An 18,487-nucleotide genomic window follows, 5' to 3' on the forward strand; every position below is an offset into this window, starting at 1 on the left:
AGAATTTGAGTTCAAGTATTTGAAGGGGTTAAATTGCCGGTATGGAATGCCAAGGTCGCGAATTCAAGAAATGTGACAAACGACGAATGTAAACTAGAAGTAGAGCAGAATCAATTCCAACGTGTTTCTATAAATTCAGCGTAAGTATAATCAATCTTTCTCTTATATTTCAATGATTGTAAAAATGCGAGATTATATTTTTACCCATCCTGTTCAAGATGAATTTCAATCATATAGGAAAATAGCTAATACAGAAGAATTTCAATGAATATTAATTTTGTTTTTCCCCTTGCTTTACCGACCATGCTTTACTGACCATGCTTTACTTAATTTTAGGAAAAATAAAACTTAAAGTAGCTAAGTCTCTAACTCAATATCATCCAAAGTCTTTGACACTGAAAATACGACTTATTTGTCAATTTAAAGCAACATTGATGTTGTGATATTTCTGGGAAAAGATAGACTTCTAGTTCTGATATCAAATATATTTAAGACAAAATAAACATTTTACCATTGATACACGAATCGTGTACCATAATGCGTTTCAGTGCCATTTGTAACAAGGGACTTGAAGAACAAGGCTAGACATTTTTCCACAAGTCATGTCAAACAATGACGCCATATTCCTATCTGGAGACAATGCATCATAAATACTATCGGTGTAGACTGGAATAACCAGACGCTAGAGATTGCTGGCGTATTTCGCCGAACATAACTAATTAGAAATTACAGTAAATTGAGTAAAACAGAAACGATCGAATGTAAATCAGTTCATATACATTCATATTACCAGTACATTATTATATGCGTTGCAACCCATTTGTGTCAATTTCTAGGTCCCAAATATTAGCGATTTAGCTCCTTTAATACGGGTTAGGCCTACTGAAAAAAGACCTGTATGTCTGTGAGTACCTGCGCGCTACTTGGATCATTTGTAGGTTTTTTTTTGTCACATACGAATGGTCATTTGTCTGGTGAAATTCTTTCGTGTTCTAAATACAAACAAACGTGTGCAAATATCATTCAACACAGATCATCTTTAGTGGAATAAATGGTGTGGCACCATGTGTACAGTTAGTTAACTCAACTGTAGTTTTAGAATTGTATTTAATGTGATGTGATGTCACAGGCTTACATATTATGCATCGCTATCTGCAATTTTCTTGGCACTCGATTCCACTATGTCATCACTTTTCCACTCTGCTGTTGTCTTTTACTTTTTCATCATTATCGTATTCAAGGTTATAGAGAACCAAGGTCGCGGATTCGCTCCAGGTGTTGTCTGAGAAAGTCTATAACGATTTTCCGATGTGGTTTCCCCTTTTTAGTTGTCTAGGATTGAGTCCCTGACAAGATCAGCTGTCTAGTTGTTCGGATGGAATAAAAAACCAAGGTCCCTTGGAAAAATCCTTGGCAGATGGAATTCATTAGCCGAGTTGGAGCAGAACAGTAGGATGTTAAACCCCATTTCATTTCATAGTGATAAAATAAAACCAAGTACGAACAATCCAAACCATTAGACAAAATTCGAAGTCCTAAAAAACAAAAACGGTATAGGTAAAATAGTGTAATAAGGCAAAATAGTGTAATCAGCATATGGACTGTTCACCGTGTACAAAATACACGACAAACAGTGGTAACAGGTGTCCGGAAGAGTAAGCTTACCCTGCCTGGTGCCACACCCGCCATAGCTGCATTCAAACTATTAGACGAAATCTTGGCAAAATAGCGTGATTGCCCAATGGACTATCACAGCCTACACCGGTTGTGTTCCCAAAACAAACGGTATAGGCAAAATAGTGTAATCAGGCAAAATAGTGTAATCAGCAAATGGACTGCTCGCCGTGTACAAAATACACGACAAACAGTGGTAACAGGTGTCCGGAAGAGTAAGCTTACCCTGCCTGGCGCCACACCCGCCATAGCTGCATCCAAACTATTAGGCAAAATCTCAGTATAATAGCGTGATTGGCCAATGGACTATCGGTGTTAACGATGTAGTAGACATATATTATCAGGGAGATTGTATACGCGTCAATTAAATATATCTAGAATAATAGCTGAGAGAGACATGTTATATTTACCAATCAAGTCAATATGACGCCCATAAAACTTTTTAAAGGTTTTAATAAGTTTAGTATGCAAATATCCCTGTAGTTGAAGTTTAGATGACAAATGCCTCGATCTACTTAAAAAATCAGAATAAAATGAACAAGCTCTCGCGTAACGAATTCGTTGAGACACAAACACTCTATAAGCTGGTGATATTGGAATGTTACTACTAATAAATGGAAAGTTAACAATCGGAAAGTCAAAGTCATCATGTTTATCGTACAATTTAACACTAAGTTTATGGCAATTGTCAAAATCGAGACGCAGATCCAAGTAGGAAGCGTAATTGTCACTGTCAGTAGTGTTTTTAATTTCGAGCTCATCAGGATATATGAATTCTACATAATCACTAAATTTTGGATTATTCAGTGATAGTACATCATCGATATATCGATAAGTGAAATTAAAATGTCTGACTAATCGTTTATTGGATTTTACGAGTGCCTGTACGTAATCGGCTTCGTAGGAATAGAGAAACAAATCAGCAAGCAAAGGTGCGCAGTTGGTGCCCATGGGGATACCTACCACTTGCTGATAAATTTCCCCTCCAAATTCAACAAAGATATTATCAATTAAAAAATCCAACATCTGAATTATCTTGTTGGCGGTGAATTTATTTTTGGAATCACTATGGTTCTTAACAAAATATGTAGAATTGTAATTAACAACTAAATATTGATATCTAACATTTCCCAATTTAGAAGAAAAGACACTGTGAATAATGTCTTTTAACCGAGCTTTTAATTTACTATGGGGAATTTTAGTGTACAAAGTAGAAAAATAGTGAACCGCCCAGTTAGCAGTACCCTATACAACAAGTGTGTGGGGTGATAGAATGTAGATTACAACTCTCTCATAAAATGCAGAATTGACTGACAGGTCTCTAGTTTGTCCCCATTTCTGATCCTCTTGTTCACAAGAATTTGCTCCCACTCTCATCACAAAAATCCTTTCACAAAATTCCTGCCTTGCTTCACTAGACACTTGCCATCCATATCTGACAGAAATAAAAATGTGTACTTTTCTTTCAAAATTGACATATCTCTGATTGATGCTTTTAGATGCAAATATTTTTGTAGAGTGTGTTACTAGTAAATACTCCAGATCAAGGTATCTCTTGCAGGGAATTTAAAAAAAAAAATGGGGTGGGAAGAAGTCTACCCACTAATTTCTTTTTCACTGACTCCTCTTTATTTAATCCAGCAGACATCTAAAATCTTTCCACAGAACCCTCCTAAGGTTGATACAAATGCATAAAATCCAAATGGTGAGGTTACAATAACTTGGTCTACTATGAGAGATAAAAGATAAATTAATAATAAAAACAGCTGAATTAAGTACAAAAGAATAGGATAAAATGACCTGACTTGACCTCACTTGTTTATTTGGATCAGGGTTGGAAATATTATTTTTATAGGCCCACATTTTCATGTGAGAAACTTCCAATCAATAGAAACAGGTAACATCAATAGAAACAGGTAACACAAACCAATTACAGAAGGTTTGATGATGCATTTGATATTGAGATAAGTTGATATACAATAATTAGTTGAATACAATATCAAAAAAACATCGTTTTATCCAACATTTCGTTAGTAAAAATACTAACTTCTTCAAGGATGGATAAGACATGGATAAAACGATGTTTTTTTGATATTGTATTCTATTAATTATTGCATATTACATTTTCATGCAGACATATATTGTCATCGCCTCCACCTGTCTGTCCACAATTTGTCTGTAGACCCTCTAGAAGTCACAATTTTTATCCGATTTTGATGAAACATGATATTTGCGCATATCGTCCCTAACTTCCTGGATTATGGCCCCTGATTGTACAAAAAATCACATTTTTATACGCCTATATTTTATTTGTGGACGTATAATATTGTCGTCGCCCCTGTTAGTCCATCCGGACATCCATCCATCCACAATTTGTTTGTGGGCAGTTTACAGGTCACAATTTTTATCCAATTATGACGAAACTTAAAATATAGGTTATCTCCCAAATAGCGTTTTTAGCTTGCGGACACTCTAGAGGTCACATTTTTCATCCGATTTTGATTAAACTTGAAACATATGTTTATGCCCCAAAGATCTTGGTTTCTTTCGATATTCGTGCATATCAGATCGTAACTTTCTGGATTATGGCCCCTGATTAGAGGTAAAAATATATGTTTATAACCTAACAATCCCGGTTCCTCTCGACATTCATTCATACTCCCCGGTAAACCAACTTCATTCTTCAAGCGATAGTAGCATATTGAGGATTCCGAAATATAGTAAATGTTTTTGTGAATATGCTTTCTCCGTCACAACAGCTAAAATGTGGAATGATCCTCGCTATAATATTTCAAAAATAGATAATGCAAAATGAATATATTGAAAATTTCATTCAAATTACTTTATCAGTGGTTGTGGTTTTGACAAGATGTGTGCATGCTTTATGAAGCGCTTTGTAAATCGAACAATAAAAATAATACCATGACTAAATGTCTTTGTAGGCCTATATTTTTAAAGATGCATTATGTAAGAGCTAAATATGCTATCACAGGTGTTTCATTTAGCCTCATATGTTATATTACGGTAATTATTATTTAGACATTTATTTACATGAGAAGCCCATGATCAACTCTCTTGACAGTCAGATGGCTGAGCTATTGAATGGTTTAGACAACACAGTTAACATTAAAAAGGATGTCATTCGAGACAGTGGTACTTGACAATTGTCTATTTATTGTCAAAACTCCTGGGCCCTTATTCACGAAAACTTAAACTAAGATACAATCAAAATTTTAAGAAATACTGCAATTCGATTGGCTGACCAATATGCAAATTGGATATATGCAAATTGATTTTACTGGTCAGCCAATCGAATTGCAGTATTTCTTAAAATTTCGATTGTATCTTAGTTTAAGTTTTCGTGAATAAGGGCCCAGACATCATTTTTCATTATTTATTTTTGAACTGTTATAGCCAGCTCATTATCTAAATCTTACATTATGCATCTTTAATGCTTGTGTATATGAGCGAAAAATACTGAACAGTTGAATAGTATTAATAAATTCAATGCCAGTTATTCTGTGTCATTTTGATACAAGCATTATGTAATATTTCATTGTATTATTTATGGATATTGTAGGTCAGTCATCAATAAATGGAATTAAATATTGTACTGAAATAAAGCACTGCTTATAATATGAATTATACATGTATAGTTTGATCAGGGTGGACTGTTTACATATCAAGACATGAAGTACAGACTTCACACTTCTTGCATATCTCATGTTAGCTTATTATATGTTAGCTTATATTTTAGATATTCTTATTTTTAAATTTAACAACAGTGTGTATTGTTTGCAAGCAGGTATGAAATAATTCCTTGTCAGACTCACATATATTTTAGGTGTATAAGGAAAATATTCGTCTTTTTAAATTTTGTTTTAACATGTAAATTAACTGTGAATTAAATGCAAGCAGACAAGGTCAAAAAAGTCATCATGAGCTTGTTGACAGACAAAAGTATAGAGGCTTTTATCCAATATAAGCCTTTTGTTTTTCACAGTTTTAATGAAAATTAAAAATTGCCTAGTACCAGCTAAATACCGGTACATGCAGATTAAGAACATGCTTAAATGGAACCAAACCACATCTACTATAGTTGTTTTGTTAGCAGAGCTTTTTTTTTTCTTGCCAAGGATTTTGATGTGTATCTTAATGTAAGTCTTAAGGAGGCAAGTGGTAGGATCGCTTGCCTAACCTTGTAAGTTTCCTCTTAGTTTATCTGTGATTTGGTTCTACTGAACTTACTATAAGGAGCTACTAATATTTTGATATCTCTGTTTTATTTTTGGAGCTGCTGTGGCTCAGTGAAGAAGGTGCAGGCTCACTTACCTGGAGGTCCCGGGTTCGTTCTTGGTGGCTCAGTGGCAAAGGCACTGAATCGCGTACCTGGAGGTCCGGGATTCGATCTTGGTGGCTCAGTGGGTGAGGCGCTTACTCGCTTGCCTTGAGGTCCCGGGTTCAATCTTAGTGGCTCAGTGGGTAAAGCACTGACTCACATACCTGGAGGTCCTGGGTTCAATCTTGGTGGCTCAGTGAGTAAGGTGTCGACTCACTTACCTGGAGGTCCCAGGTTCGTTCTTGGTGGCTCAGTGGGTGGATGCTGGCTCGCTTACCTGGAGGTCTCGGGTGTGATCTTGGTGTTGGCTGAGTAAGTTCCTCAAGATGTTTTTCTTCTGTGGTTCCCCCTTGTCAGTGCCTCAGTGGTGTAGGACAGAGGGTCTGGCAAGTAACAGCACCTAGTCATTTAGCCTAATCAGAAAAAACAGTAGGATGTTAAATCCTATTTCATGTCCTTTCATTTCCTATACTTTCAGAGTTTATATACCAAGCATTTGAACATAAAACATATTTTTCTTGTGTTATGTATATTAATAAATATAGTTCTTGTCATTTTATTAGAACAGAATATTATACATTGTAATTGAGACCAGTAAGAGGTACATTCATACACTAATCTCCTACACTTGTTTCAATATTATTAAATCTAGTCATTGTTTTATTGCATAGTTACTATAAGTCAATAGTGGCGACATTTTGAGCTATCATCTGTTGTGTAACTTATCAAACTTTTAAAATTATTGGATATTATTTGTGTCTTAACAACCAGGTCACATAAAAAATTAAGAGATTTTTATTTTATCATAAAGAATGCCCATGGTTTTCTTCATTCCTTTATAGTAGATTTTGTCTGACAAGGACAGCTGTCTAGATTGCACGAAAAACTGAGGTCCTGTGTGCTGCTGTGCGCATTGGATTGCACATAAAAGATCCCTTGGCAGATGGAATTCGATACAAGGGTAGGCCGTAGTGTTGCTGTCCAGGCAAAATTTCCACCATAGCACTCTGTATCGCATATGCCCTACTTCATTAGCACAGTCAGAGCAGAACAGTAGGACTTTAAACCTCATTTCATTTTATTTCATAATGTCTCCGTTTGCTTTCAGATTTGTAGAAGAAATAAATTTTCAAGACAATGTGTGAGCCTATGTTACATGGTGAGAATGAAGAGAGTGGTCTGAGACATTATTGTGGTGTGTTTGGTGCTGTAGCTATAGAACCATGGCCCACAGAATTAGACATACCACATATCATTACACTCGGTCTTGTCGGTTTACAACACAGGTGAGGGAACAACTTTATAGTTAAAAGATAGTGTTTTTCAGAGAGCATATCGCATACCTTTTCAGGGGGGGGAGGGAGGCACCTCACGCACCTCCTGGAAATGAGCATTTAATCGGTTATATAAAAAACATATTGTTTTTCAGAGGGCACTCACCTTTTTAGAGGGCACTATATTTTAGCGATTTTACCCCCTGGAAATGGGTCTGTAATGGCAGCGGGCCTGTCATCTCTTATTGTATTAGATAATAAAATGATTCAGAATGAAATTTGGGGCTTTTTTATAATGTAGCTGAATTGTAAGACTGGCCTTTATTTGAATTGTTTCAATGGCATTTAGTAATTGAACTGGAAATACACAGTTCCACTATTATTAACATCTCTAAACCGGTGGATTTCAGCCAGTGAAAAGAAAATACTGGTATTCAAATTCCAAGTGGCAAAAGTTCTTTGGACTGGATGCCAATGTGTACACGGATTTGCCTAATTTTTATTCATACAATCCATGTAACTAAGCACTCAGGAAGACACCCCGGATAAATGAGAACCAGGTTAGAAAAATTAAAAAAAAAAACCAACCTAGGCTGGGGTAAATAGGGATTAATTAACTTTCTCTCTCCTCCTGTCCTCAGTGTCTGCAGTGTTCTCATTCCATTCCACTCCACTATACCCTAAGTTTATCCATGGGGTATTCACGTATTCAATTGAACCCAGGGTATAGTGGAGTACAACAAAATGAGAACACTGGGGATACCGTGGATGCTCTCCTCCTTAAAAGTTGGAATTTGATATAAGTGTAGGCCGTGGCACTGCTGTTTGGGCAAGATTTCTCCCTCAATCGCACACTCTATGGCGTATGCCCCTCTTTATTAGCTCAGTTGTATCAGAACATTAGGGTGTTAAACCTTATTTCATTTTCTTTACTAAATATGTGTTTGAATATAAACAGAGGACAAGAAAGTGCTGGTATTGTTACAACTACCGGTGAAGAAGGTCGGTTTATAACAAAGAAAGGAATGGGTCTGGTGGAACAAATCTTTAAAAACGAAGATATGATTAGATTAAAAGGAAATATGGGAATAGGTAAGTACATCCAGACATTTAAAGATACATTGTCCCGAAAGTATTTATCGGGTGGTTATTTCCAAAAAAATTATGGCAATTTTGGAAAGTATAGACACCCAATCTTACTAGAAAAATACTGGATTACCGAAAACACCCATGGGGCAAGCACTGGGAAAAAACGTCAGGGTATCACTAACTGCCAGCCTGACTGTCGTCTGTCAGCCCGACTGTTGTCTGCCAGCTTATTTATTGTGTGCTAGCTTGACTGAGGGAGCGGTTGTTATTTCTTGATGAAATGGTTAGACAGTTTTGGGAACATTGAGGGGTGTCACTGTACAAAAGACTGCAATTAAATGGCAGAAAAAGATATTGACAGAAAATAATTAAGAATTTACTTAGGCCTCAATATGTATGGTAATGATAAATATATTCTGAAAAATGGACTCTCCATAAATGAACCTAAGGTGACAGACAAGGCGTCTAACAAAAGTTTATATATAGCTATAGGTACCCCCAGCAAACACAAAGTTTTGAGAGGGTTAATAGATTGATTATTTTGAATATGTTTTAATCCAAATAAAAACATCAAATCACACAGTTTGTATGTGGGAAAGTATCTTTAAACCTAACACATTTTGATATTTTAAAGATGCATTATGTAAGATCTAGCTGGTCATTCTGGCTACATGTATAATAGTTCAAAAATAGATAATGCAAAATGAATATATTGAAAATGTCATTCAAATTTCTTTATTCTGAGCCAAGTTATCACTGTTTGTAGTTTTGGCAAGATTTGTTCCTTAACATAACCATGGTACCAGTATATTCGAGGTTTAGCCTCACTTCTTCATCTTTAAATTAAATCATTAAATGGCCAAACTGTTCTAATCTAGAACATAGCATCAAGAGTAGATTATGGTCTTGTCATGTTAATAATTGTCTAATTTATATAATATTTAAAGCCTTAAGAAAGACCTGCAATAGGCAGATTTAGCTCTTGAATAATGTATCTTTAAAAGTAGGATACATACAGTACATTTAGATTATTTAGGTCTGTCATTGGGTCAAGTGGCATGGGTTTGACCCAACATTTGAACATGATAAGGAGTAGGGTTACCGGCAAAATCTTGTCAGTTTCCTCCGGTCTCCCCCTACTCCCAAAATGACCTAGTTTGTGCTAAGTGGATGTTTCTTGTTTGGTATTGCTCACAAATACAATGTTTTGAGAGCGATTTGAAGCAAATTTTTTATAGATTAAGTAGTTTGAACATGTTTTTAGTCCAAATATATCAACAAATTACCTAGCAGTTTGTACGTTAGAAGGCATCTTTAAAGTTAGAAGTGATGTTGAATATTTTCAGGTCACACTCGTTACTCTACAATGGGAGGATCTGAATTAATCAATATACAACCCTTTGTTGTTAATACGGCCCATGGTAAAATAGCTGTAGCACATAATGGTGAAATAGTTAATGCACCAGAACTCAGACACAAGGTAGGTCTATACTTTAAACAAGCCTGGAATCAGGGCACCTGTCTTAGATGAAGAGAGCCCCTAGCTTATTCCAATTATATTATTAGGCCCACCCTCACGACTAGACCAAGATGAAGATTGTTTTAAACACAATTGTGCAAAGCCGAGGATGATGACGGATATTTGACTATACAGTGCGTGTAAAAAAAAGCTTATGACAGTGTCACAAATTGTATGCACATTTGTCGGAGGCCCACCAGATCTTGAGGCCCTAGGCTTCAACCTGCCAAGGCTATAGGTAAATCCAGCACTGCCTATGCAGCCGATCGCGAATGATTATTTAGCATTTGAACTAAAATATCATCAGTAAATAATCTCTAAGCTTGCATTCTTTCGAATTAGACAGACGTCTATCAAAAGATCTTTTCGAACACATAAAATGTGACACTGATTTGTTTATATTGTCTGCAATTTTAAGAAAACTGTGACGTTTCATTTCTTTTCTATACACATTCAGGATAAGAAACATGATTAAGTGCTGACCAAGACATAGTAATTATTATGCTCTGCTTTCTCCGCTGGCATCATTGTTTGATTGAGCAGCTTCACAGATCTACCGGTCTGTCCAGCCTCTCCTACTCTTTAAGGGAGTGTTGTGTACCCCCTTGGTTCCTTAGTAATTATTTCATGATTTCACTTTCTTTTTCAGTTATTAAAGAGTGGTGTTGGATTGTCCACAGATTCTGATAGCGAATTAATAACACAGTTTCTAACACATCCTCCATCTTGTGGGGAACCTAATGGTGCTAACTGGGTCAACAGGTAATTATAACAGATTCCTAATGGAATATTCTTCACTGGTGTAGCCAATAGTTTGTTTTTTTCCAGTGCCAAACGGTTAATGGTGTATTATGTAAAATTTAGACAAAAAAGTTGGCCGGTTTGCTATAATAGTTTAAAAATAGATAATGCAAAATGAATATTTTAGTCAAGTTACTTTATTCTGAGCAAAGATATCTATCTTTAAAGTCTTCTTAATTGTCAAATACAATTGTAACGATAATGAACAAAGCCTTGATTATCCATTTTCATACGCCCACATGGAAATGTGGTTGTATATTGCTGTTGCCCCGTTAGTCTGTCCATCCATCGGTTGGTCCGCACGTCGCCCACAATTTCTTGTGAACGCTTTACAGACAACATTTATCATCTGATTGCTTTGAAATTGATATATGTTGTTTACATTAATGAGATGAAGAACCCTATTTAATTTCAATAAGTTCTGCTAATTTCATATTTTTATTTCAGAATAAAATCTATGATGAAAGTAGCAACCCTATCGTATGCCTTGTTAATAATGTATAAAGATGTTATTTATGCTGTTCGAGATCCATTTGGTAACAGACCACTCTCTATAGGAAAAATACTGCCCCCTAGTTTTAAAAGTAAGTTTTAAAATTTCTTTTACCAATTGAACTTGTGGCACAAAAGGAAAAGTTGGTTTAAATACCATATTATGGGAAAAATTCACATTACACAGGTTGCAATTCTATGGAATACAATTACTACTTATTTCTAAGAAACATTTCGACTAGGGTTTTCTTTCTGTTCTTCATCGTGTTGATTAATAAATAGCCACTTGAGTCATGTGAAAGATGTTTTGTTTAAAATTTCAAAACTTTAAAAATTTGGAACAAAAAGTACTCTTGCTTGTTAAAGAAGAAAAATTAAAACAACTGTTTCATAAAATCAAATTGGTGTGGCATAAAACAATTCGGTATATTTTCAGGTATGGATTTGGTACCAGATGAAAATGTCGAAGGTTTTGTCGTAGGATCAGAAACATGTTCTTTTCACACAATTGGTGCAAAATTTTATAGAGATGTTTTACCGGGTGAGTCCTTTTAATCAGTTTGAGTATTGGTAATTCTGTATATCTTACTAATCAATTTAAATACTGGGAATTCCGTATATCCTGGTAATCATTTTGAATATTGATAATTCTGTATGTCCTGGTAATCATTTTAAATATTGGTAATTCTATAAACCAGGCTAATTAGTTTAAATACTGGTAATTCTGTATATCCTGACACACTATATACAGACACCATAAACATATCAGATCAAATGAATGGATGCGGTTTTAGCTCTAAACGTCCACTGCGCTGTACGGTCCCAGGCCTGTAGTGATACAGGCTTCACTCTAAATAAAAAACAAACTAACGATAAGGGAAGCAACTTAAGAAAAAAGGGAATATTTTGCAAACATATTATACTAGAGTGCATAATGATCGGCTATGTGCTCCAAGATCGGCTATGATTTAACATTAACCAGAACTGTGTCTGCAATATCGGACTTGTTGGAAGCAGACATTAACACTCAGCTAGTTATGAAAAGAAACTTAAATTATCAATCAATTGTTATTTCAGGTGAGATTGTAGAAATCAGTAAAAGTGGAATAAAATCTTGTGGTATTGTACCTAGACCTAATGAACAGTTACCGGCCTTCTGTATATTTGAATATGTTTATTTTGCAAGGGCTGATAGTATTTTTGAAAGTAAGTGTTTTGTAGCTCTAAAATTGCTTTGACTAAAGTGGGTTGGGTGGTTGAATGATTTAATGTGTGCGCATTAGATCATAAGTTCTTGAATCAAGTGGCATGGTTTCGATTCCCCGCTTGTACATGACAAGGACCAGGGTCTCCTGTTCAACCTTGTGGGTTTTCTCCTGTTTCCTCCCACAGCTAAACCTATTACACACAAGCGAATTAATAATTTTTTTTTCGATATATAGACTTATGCCCCTCAAAAATAGGGCAGTGTTCTTTATGTTAATTCTTAAAATAAAGTTATTTCTAGGAGGTAATCTATTTATATTGTATTATAGGTCAGATGGTGTATACTGCCAGACAACGATGTGGTCGACAACTAGCACTAGAGGCACCAGCAGATGCTGACATAGTTAGCACTGTTCCTGAATCAGCCACACCCTCAGCTGTGGAATATGCAAAAACAGTATGTTAAAGTTTTTATGCCTGCGATTGAAACGAAAAAAAAAACTGAGTTTAAAAAGTTTTATGAACACAATGTTTCAATGATATGTAAACTATGTGTTTTATGTGATTGTCACTATTTGGGGGATTGAGAGAATTCAATTCTGGAAAGTTCAATCAAGTATCCTCCGAATCACTGCATTTTCAGAATTGTGGGTATTTTATTTCATTGATAGCTGACTTAAATTAATTTTCGATCATATTGAAACTATGTGTTTTATTGCTTCACTAATTCTTACATAATGTTTTTTAATCTGCAAGAGACAACCTATAGTTGTTTATATGTGCACGTAAAATAGTCTTTAGCAGTTGTAATTCGATATAAGAAAGGCCGCAGTGCCACAGTCTGAGGAAAATTTTCCTCATAGCACACTGTATGGCATAACCTGTCTTCAACAGCCAAGTTGGAGTAGAAGAGTAGGACGTTAAATCCCATTTTATTTCTTTTGTTAATACTAAACAGCCTGCTTTGGTAGTTACGTCTGAAATGAGATCACTGGTTTTAGGAATCATTCTAGACTTATTTGTTTTCATTTTCTATTTCAGGTTGGGCTTCCATACACAGAAATTTTTTCTAAAAATAGATATATAGGTAGGACCTTTATCCAGCCCACTACACGATTAAGACAACTAGGCGTGGCCAAAAAATTTGGACCATTAACAGATAACTTTGATGGAAAACGAATTGTTTTAATAGATGACTCCATCGTCAGAGGTAACACCATGCAAGCCCTTGTTAAATTATTGAAAAAATATGGTGCAAAAGAGGTAAGTCATGTTGTGGTTTTGTTGATTATAAAAATCAAAGCCACTAAACCTCATTTTATGGTACTAACTTCTTTAGAGCTGCTGGTTAGCATTCAAAGGATTTTAAATCCCTTACAAACTACAATATTATGGGGTTTGATTCTCTAAAAGGATTATCAGTCCTAAAATAGTGGCATCTCTTCCTTATTAAATGTAATGTTATATATTTTGATAGGTACATGCGTGAGGATGATGTCTCCTCCAATTTAAATCTGATAATTATATTTTTTGTATATATTCCTCCTATTTAAATGTGATAAGTTCATTTACAGGTGTCTCCTATTTAAATGTGATAGGTACATGTGCGGGTGGCTTCTCCTATTTAAATGTGATAGGTACATGTTCAGGTCTCTCCTCGTATTTAGATGTGATAGGTACATGTATGGGTGGCTTCTCCTCCTATTTAAATATGTACAAGTGGTGTCTCCTCCTATTTAAATGTGATAGGTACATGTACGAGTGGTGTCTTCTCCTATTGAGATGTGCATAGGTACATGTACGGGTGGCTTCTCCTCCTATGTAAATATGTACGAGTGGTGTCTTCTCCTATTGAGATGTGTATAGGTACATGTACGAGTGGTGTCTCCTATTTAAATGTGATAGGTACATGTACGAGTGGTGTCTCCTCCTATTGAGATGTGTATAGGTGGCTTCTCCCATTTAAATGTGGGAGGTAGATGTACAGGTGGTGTTTCCTCATATTTAAATGTGATGTATCCAAGTACAGGCTTCTCCTCAAATTTAAATATGAGATTATATATATTGATAGGTACATGTCAGGGTGGCGTCACCGCCTATTAAATACCCATGTTATATGGGTATCAACATTCCAACTAAACAAGAATTAATAGCCAACAGAATACCATTAGAAGATTTACCTCAACATTTATGTAAGTACATTTATCTCTGGGCACACTGTGGTGTCCAACATTATATATACCCCTACATACATTGTAGACCTAATTAGCCAGGCCCCTGTTTCAAAATACATTCTCAGGCTTTTGTTGTTTTAATGTACCAAATACATCAATAAGAAACTATATGCAAATTTTGTGTTTCTGGATCAAAGATTTTGAGTAAATTACGAACTTAAGTCAGAGAATGCTTTGTGAAACCGGGGCCTGATATAGTGGTGGTACACGCCCTCCATATCAGACTGTGCGATATTGATTTGAACATTAACCAAATCTATTGACAGGTTTGCAGCAAAATAAAGGCAGATGTGTTTGATCGTCTAACTGATTATGAGTTGGCACCCCAACCCCTGTAAAGAGCAATAAGAAACAGTTTTCAAGCACTAGAACCCTGAAGATTATGATTCAAATATTCACAATGACAAACCACAGAATCACACTGTTATTAATCAATTCTGTTGATTGTGTTTCATCTTAAGGGCCTATTCTAAATCAAGTATTTTATCAGTAGACTCGCATCATTGGCTCGCCCATCTGGGCTTTTGCTTAGATCAGAAGGTCTGTTATTGAATATAGTGGCATGGTTTCAATACCTGCCTAACCTGGTGGGTTTCTCTGGGTCCTCTAGCTTCATCCCACTGCGAAAACCCCCAAAAGCGCAAACAAATTATTGAAATAAAATTGTACCATGTAAGTCCCAAAATGACCTAGTTTGGTTTGAGTGGACATTACCGTACTCCTTATTTCTTGAAAATTCTCCCAAAATGGCCTAGTTTGGTTTGAGTGGACATTACACCCCATTTCTTGATTATTCTCTTTCAATAAGGATTTAAGGTCTGCTTTTCATCTATTTAAAATCTTTTGTATACAGATTGTATGTTCACATAATGCCTGTCCTGTGGAATTTATTGCCTCTAGCTGAACATCCACACAGGAAACATTCAAAATTATGGCCATATTAAAAATATATTCTGGTTCACAGGAAGTAACCCCAATGTGCTATAGACTCATTTATCAAGGCAACCCTGATAAATGTGACCGACAATGTAAATGATACTGGATAATCATACTCAATGTGATGAGATAAATGTACCTTGAAATGTGATGTTTATGAGAAGTGATGTAGCCCAGTAAGTGATCCTTTGACAAAATAAAAAACAAAACAAATAAAAACCTCCCTACTGCATTAGATTTTTGGGAAGGATTGGTAGATGTAAGAAATTGGGTTTATTATCCCTGCTTGGCTATATAATTGCAGCCTATCCTGGCACCAAGACTTTGTAGTGCCTTGAGCATGGTATAAGGGTACATATTATTATTACAGGAATCCATTTTGTTATTTTTCAGGTGCCGACAGTGTCAAATATTTAAGTATAGAAGGTTTAGTGAAAGCTGTTCAAGAGGGAATTCAAGACAATGGCCAGGCAGTAGGACATTGTACGGCCTGTTTATCGGGGGATTATCCAGTCAAATTAGACTGGTAAACTATGTGTAAAGTGTATTTAATGAAAAAGACTTGAAGACAGAAGCTATATACATATAGATGTGTTTATATTAATGTTTTGTGAAATTTGTTATTGTTAGCAGTATGGGACTAAATATAATTTGCTAACTAATGGACATGGCAGCTCAGTTTTTACAACATCCTAATGGAAATAATTACCTCAATAGACAATGCAGGAGGGTATGAATCTGAATGAAAATATAATATTGTTAAAGACATGCACGTTACATGGGAATTTAAAAAAACCCCAACAAATAGCAGTGTAGGAGGGTCTGGAGATGATGAAAATATAATATTATTAAAGACATAATACGTATTAGGTGAAGTCTTTACATTTGGTTAGTGAATACAATAAACTAGAAGTTTATTTTATCTCTGTTGTGTTTAAAGTAAAGATCTTACTAATAATAGAATCCAAGACTGTCACAAATTAACTGTTTGCTGAAAGTAATGTCATCCGATGATTATGGTCTTGTCATGTTAAAAAATGTCTAATTAATAATTTATAAAACATTTAAGGCCTAAAGACCTGCAATAGGCAAATTTAGCTCTTGAATTAACCAAATTCCACAAATTGAACCATACAAGGTCTATTATCTAATTCATGTAAATCCAAAAGTTTGGGTAATGGTTAGAGGAGAGAAATGAGGTCAATTTGATGCATAGTTATTTCCCTTGACCATGAATTTTAAAAGGTTAGATCTATTTGATAAGGCCAACATCAAGTTTGGTCAAAGGTCACGTGATTTAAACAGGACCAGCGCTAATCCCAACCCTAACCCTAATCCTGGACCTATTCCCAATGCTAACCCTAACCTACAATCTCGCCAACAATCACGTGTCCTAACCTTATTTACATCTCCGCGACCTTGAAGAAAATTGAGCTGGCCTTAAATAGTTTTAGCCACTTGAAAACCACCCATTAAAATGTTGTATACAATGCTAAAAATAGACCAAGTTAAACCATTACCAAAATAATTAATACTCAAACAACATACCCATTGCAGATTCTGTAATGTCTGTCATAATTTAGTCGGAGCAGAACAGTAAGATGTTAAACCCCATTTCATTTCTGTCAGTGTTGTTTACATTTAAACCAATGTATCAAGTTAAACCATGAACCAAATAATTAATGCTCAGCCAACATACCCATGGCAGTATTGTATTGTAAATAAACTGTTTACTTTTGTATAAAATTATCTAAACTTGTTGAATTTATTTTGTATTTGTATAAAAATTGTTTGAAGCATACAATCATTACGTTTTATCATCTTCTCATGGCAAGGGGAGTAATTGAAATGGTCCACGGTGGGTCTTACTCCAATCTGGTCAAAACACATATCCTATTTCGTTTCGTTTTTATAGTTCAAAATTTCGTTTTACTTGTCTTAACTACACTTGGATCTGGAAGAATTGTTATTTAACTCGTGTTCTGAATGGTGTCATTGATAAGCCAATGAAACGGTCTGTTACGACGAGCTTTAGGGGTGTTTTTCACGGAACTGTGGGTAATCCACTAGTAACATCAATGCTGATTGGTTAATCAAATGTCTGATGTCAAAAGGGTCATAAGTCGGTCTTTTGACCCCTGACGTGACCTATCACTATAACTTGTCAGATCTTCATGTAGTGTAGGCCATCGAAAGTATAAAAAACGAAGCGAAATATAGATCTGTATTTTAATCAGATTGGTCTTACTCAATGTTGGATTTACCTTGGCAGGCTGAAACCTAGGGCCTCATGATCAAGATTTACCTATAGGCTTGGCAGGCTGAAACCTAGGGCTTTAAGATTTTTGCAGACTGAAACATAGGACCTCAAGATCTAGGATTTACTTACAGGCTTGACACTGAAGCCTATGGCCTCAAGATTTACCTATAGGCTTGACACACTGAAGCCTTGGGCCTCACGATCAAGATTTAGCTATAGGCTTGACAGACCGAAGAGTAGGGCCTTAAGATCAAGATTTCCCTATAGATTTGACAGACTGAAACCTAGAGCCTCAATTAGATTTACCTATAAGCTTGACAGACTGAAACCTAGGGCCTCAACATCAAGATTTCCCTATAGATTTGACAGACTGAAGCCTATAGGGCCTCAAAAATTACAGGACATCTGATCATGGTGTACAATAGTTTTGACACTGCCAGATTGCCATATAGAAATTATATCTCATCATATCCTCCATACACTGAGCGCTAATGCCAGCTTTTATGGAATAGTTTCCTCCCCATTATGTAATCTAGGACATTAATTGTATTCTAATGCACACCATCAATGGATAAATGGACAAACTACCCGATACTTCACCTTAACCCGACACTGATCTTCCTCTAGTTATGAGAGTGTGGTGTTTTGGAAGGGTGTAACAAG

General features: G+C 35.6%; 1 protein-coding gene across 5 annotated transcripts; it reads left to right on the forward strand.

The window, feature by feature from the left end:
- The first annotated feature begins 21 nt into the window (after positions 1-21).
- On the forward strand, positions 22-17,324 carry LOC126830188 (amidophosphoribosyltransferase). 5 transcript variants are annotated; one of them, XM_050560513.1, is made up of 12 exons: positions 22-140; positions 7,122-7,299; positions 8,246-8,379; positions 9,723-9,856; positions 10,545-10,657; positions 11,144-11,280; positions 11,625-11,729; positions 12,266-12,394; positions 12,724-12,851; positions 13,436-13,657; positions 14,466-14,586; positions 15,958-17,324. In XM_050560513.1, the coding sequence occupies exons 2-12, from the start codon at positions 7,151-7,153 to the stop codon at positions 16,092-16,094; spliced, it is 1,509 nt and encodes a 502-aa protein (XP_050416470.1). In that variant the 5' UTR covers positions 22-140; positions 7,122-7,150; the 3' UTR covers positions 16,095-17,324. The 5 variants fall into 5 exon arrangements, with proteins under 5 accessions (XP_050416470.1, XP_050416472.1, XP_050416474.1 ...); XM_050560515.1 differs by lacking the exon at positions 22-140 and adding an exon at positions 5,350-5,479; XM_050560517.2 differs by lacking the exon at positions 22-140 and adding an exon at positions 5,383-5,399.
- Positions 17,325-18,487: the final 1,163 nt, after the last annotated feature.

Source organism: Patella vulgata, chromosome 8 (assembly GCF_932274485.2).
Source record: "Patella vulgata chromosome 8, xgPatVulg1.2, whole genome shotgun sequence".
NCBI lineage: Eukaryota > Metazoa > Mollusca > Gastropoda > Patellidae > Patella > Patella vulgata.

What these genes read in the sequence shown, in the direction of transcription:
- LOC126830188 (XM_050560513.1), top strand. Translation starts at nt 7,151, where the DNA reads ATGTGTGAGCCTATGTTACATGGTGAGAATGAAGAGAGTGGTCTGAGA. An exon ending in CACCAGAACTCAGACACAAG is followed by an intron (nt 9,857 to 10,544) that starts GTAGGTCTATAC and finishes TTTCTTTTTCAG; the next exon opens with TTATTAAAGAGTGGTGTTGG. An exon ending in CTGTGGAATATGCAAAAACA is followed by an intron (nt 12,852 to 13,435) that starts GTATGTTAAAGT and finishes TTTCTATTTCAG; the next exon opens with GTTGGGCTTCCATACACAGA.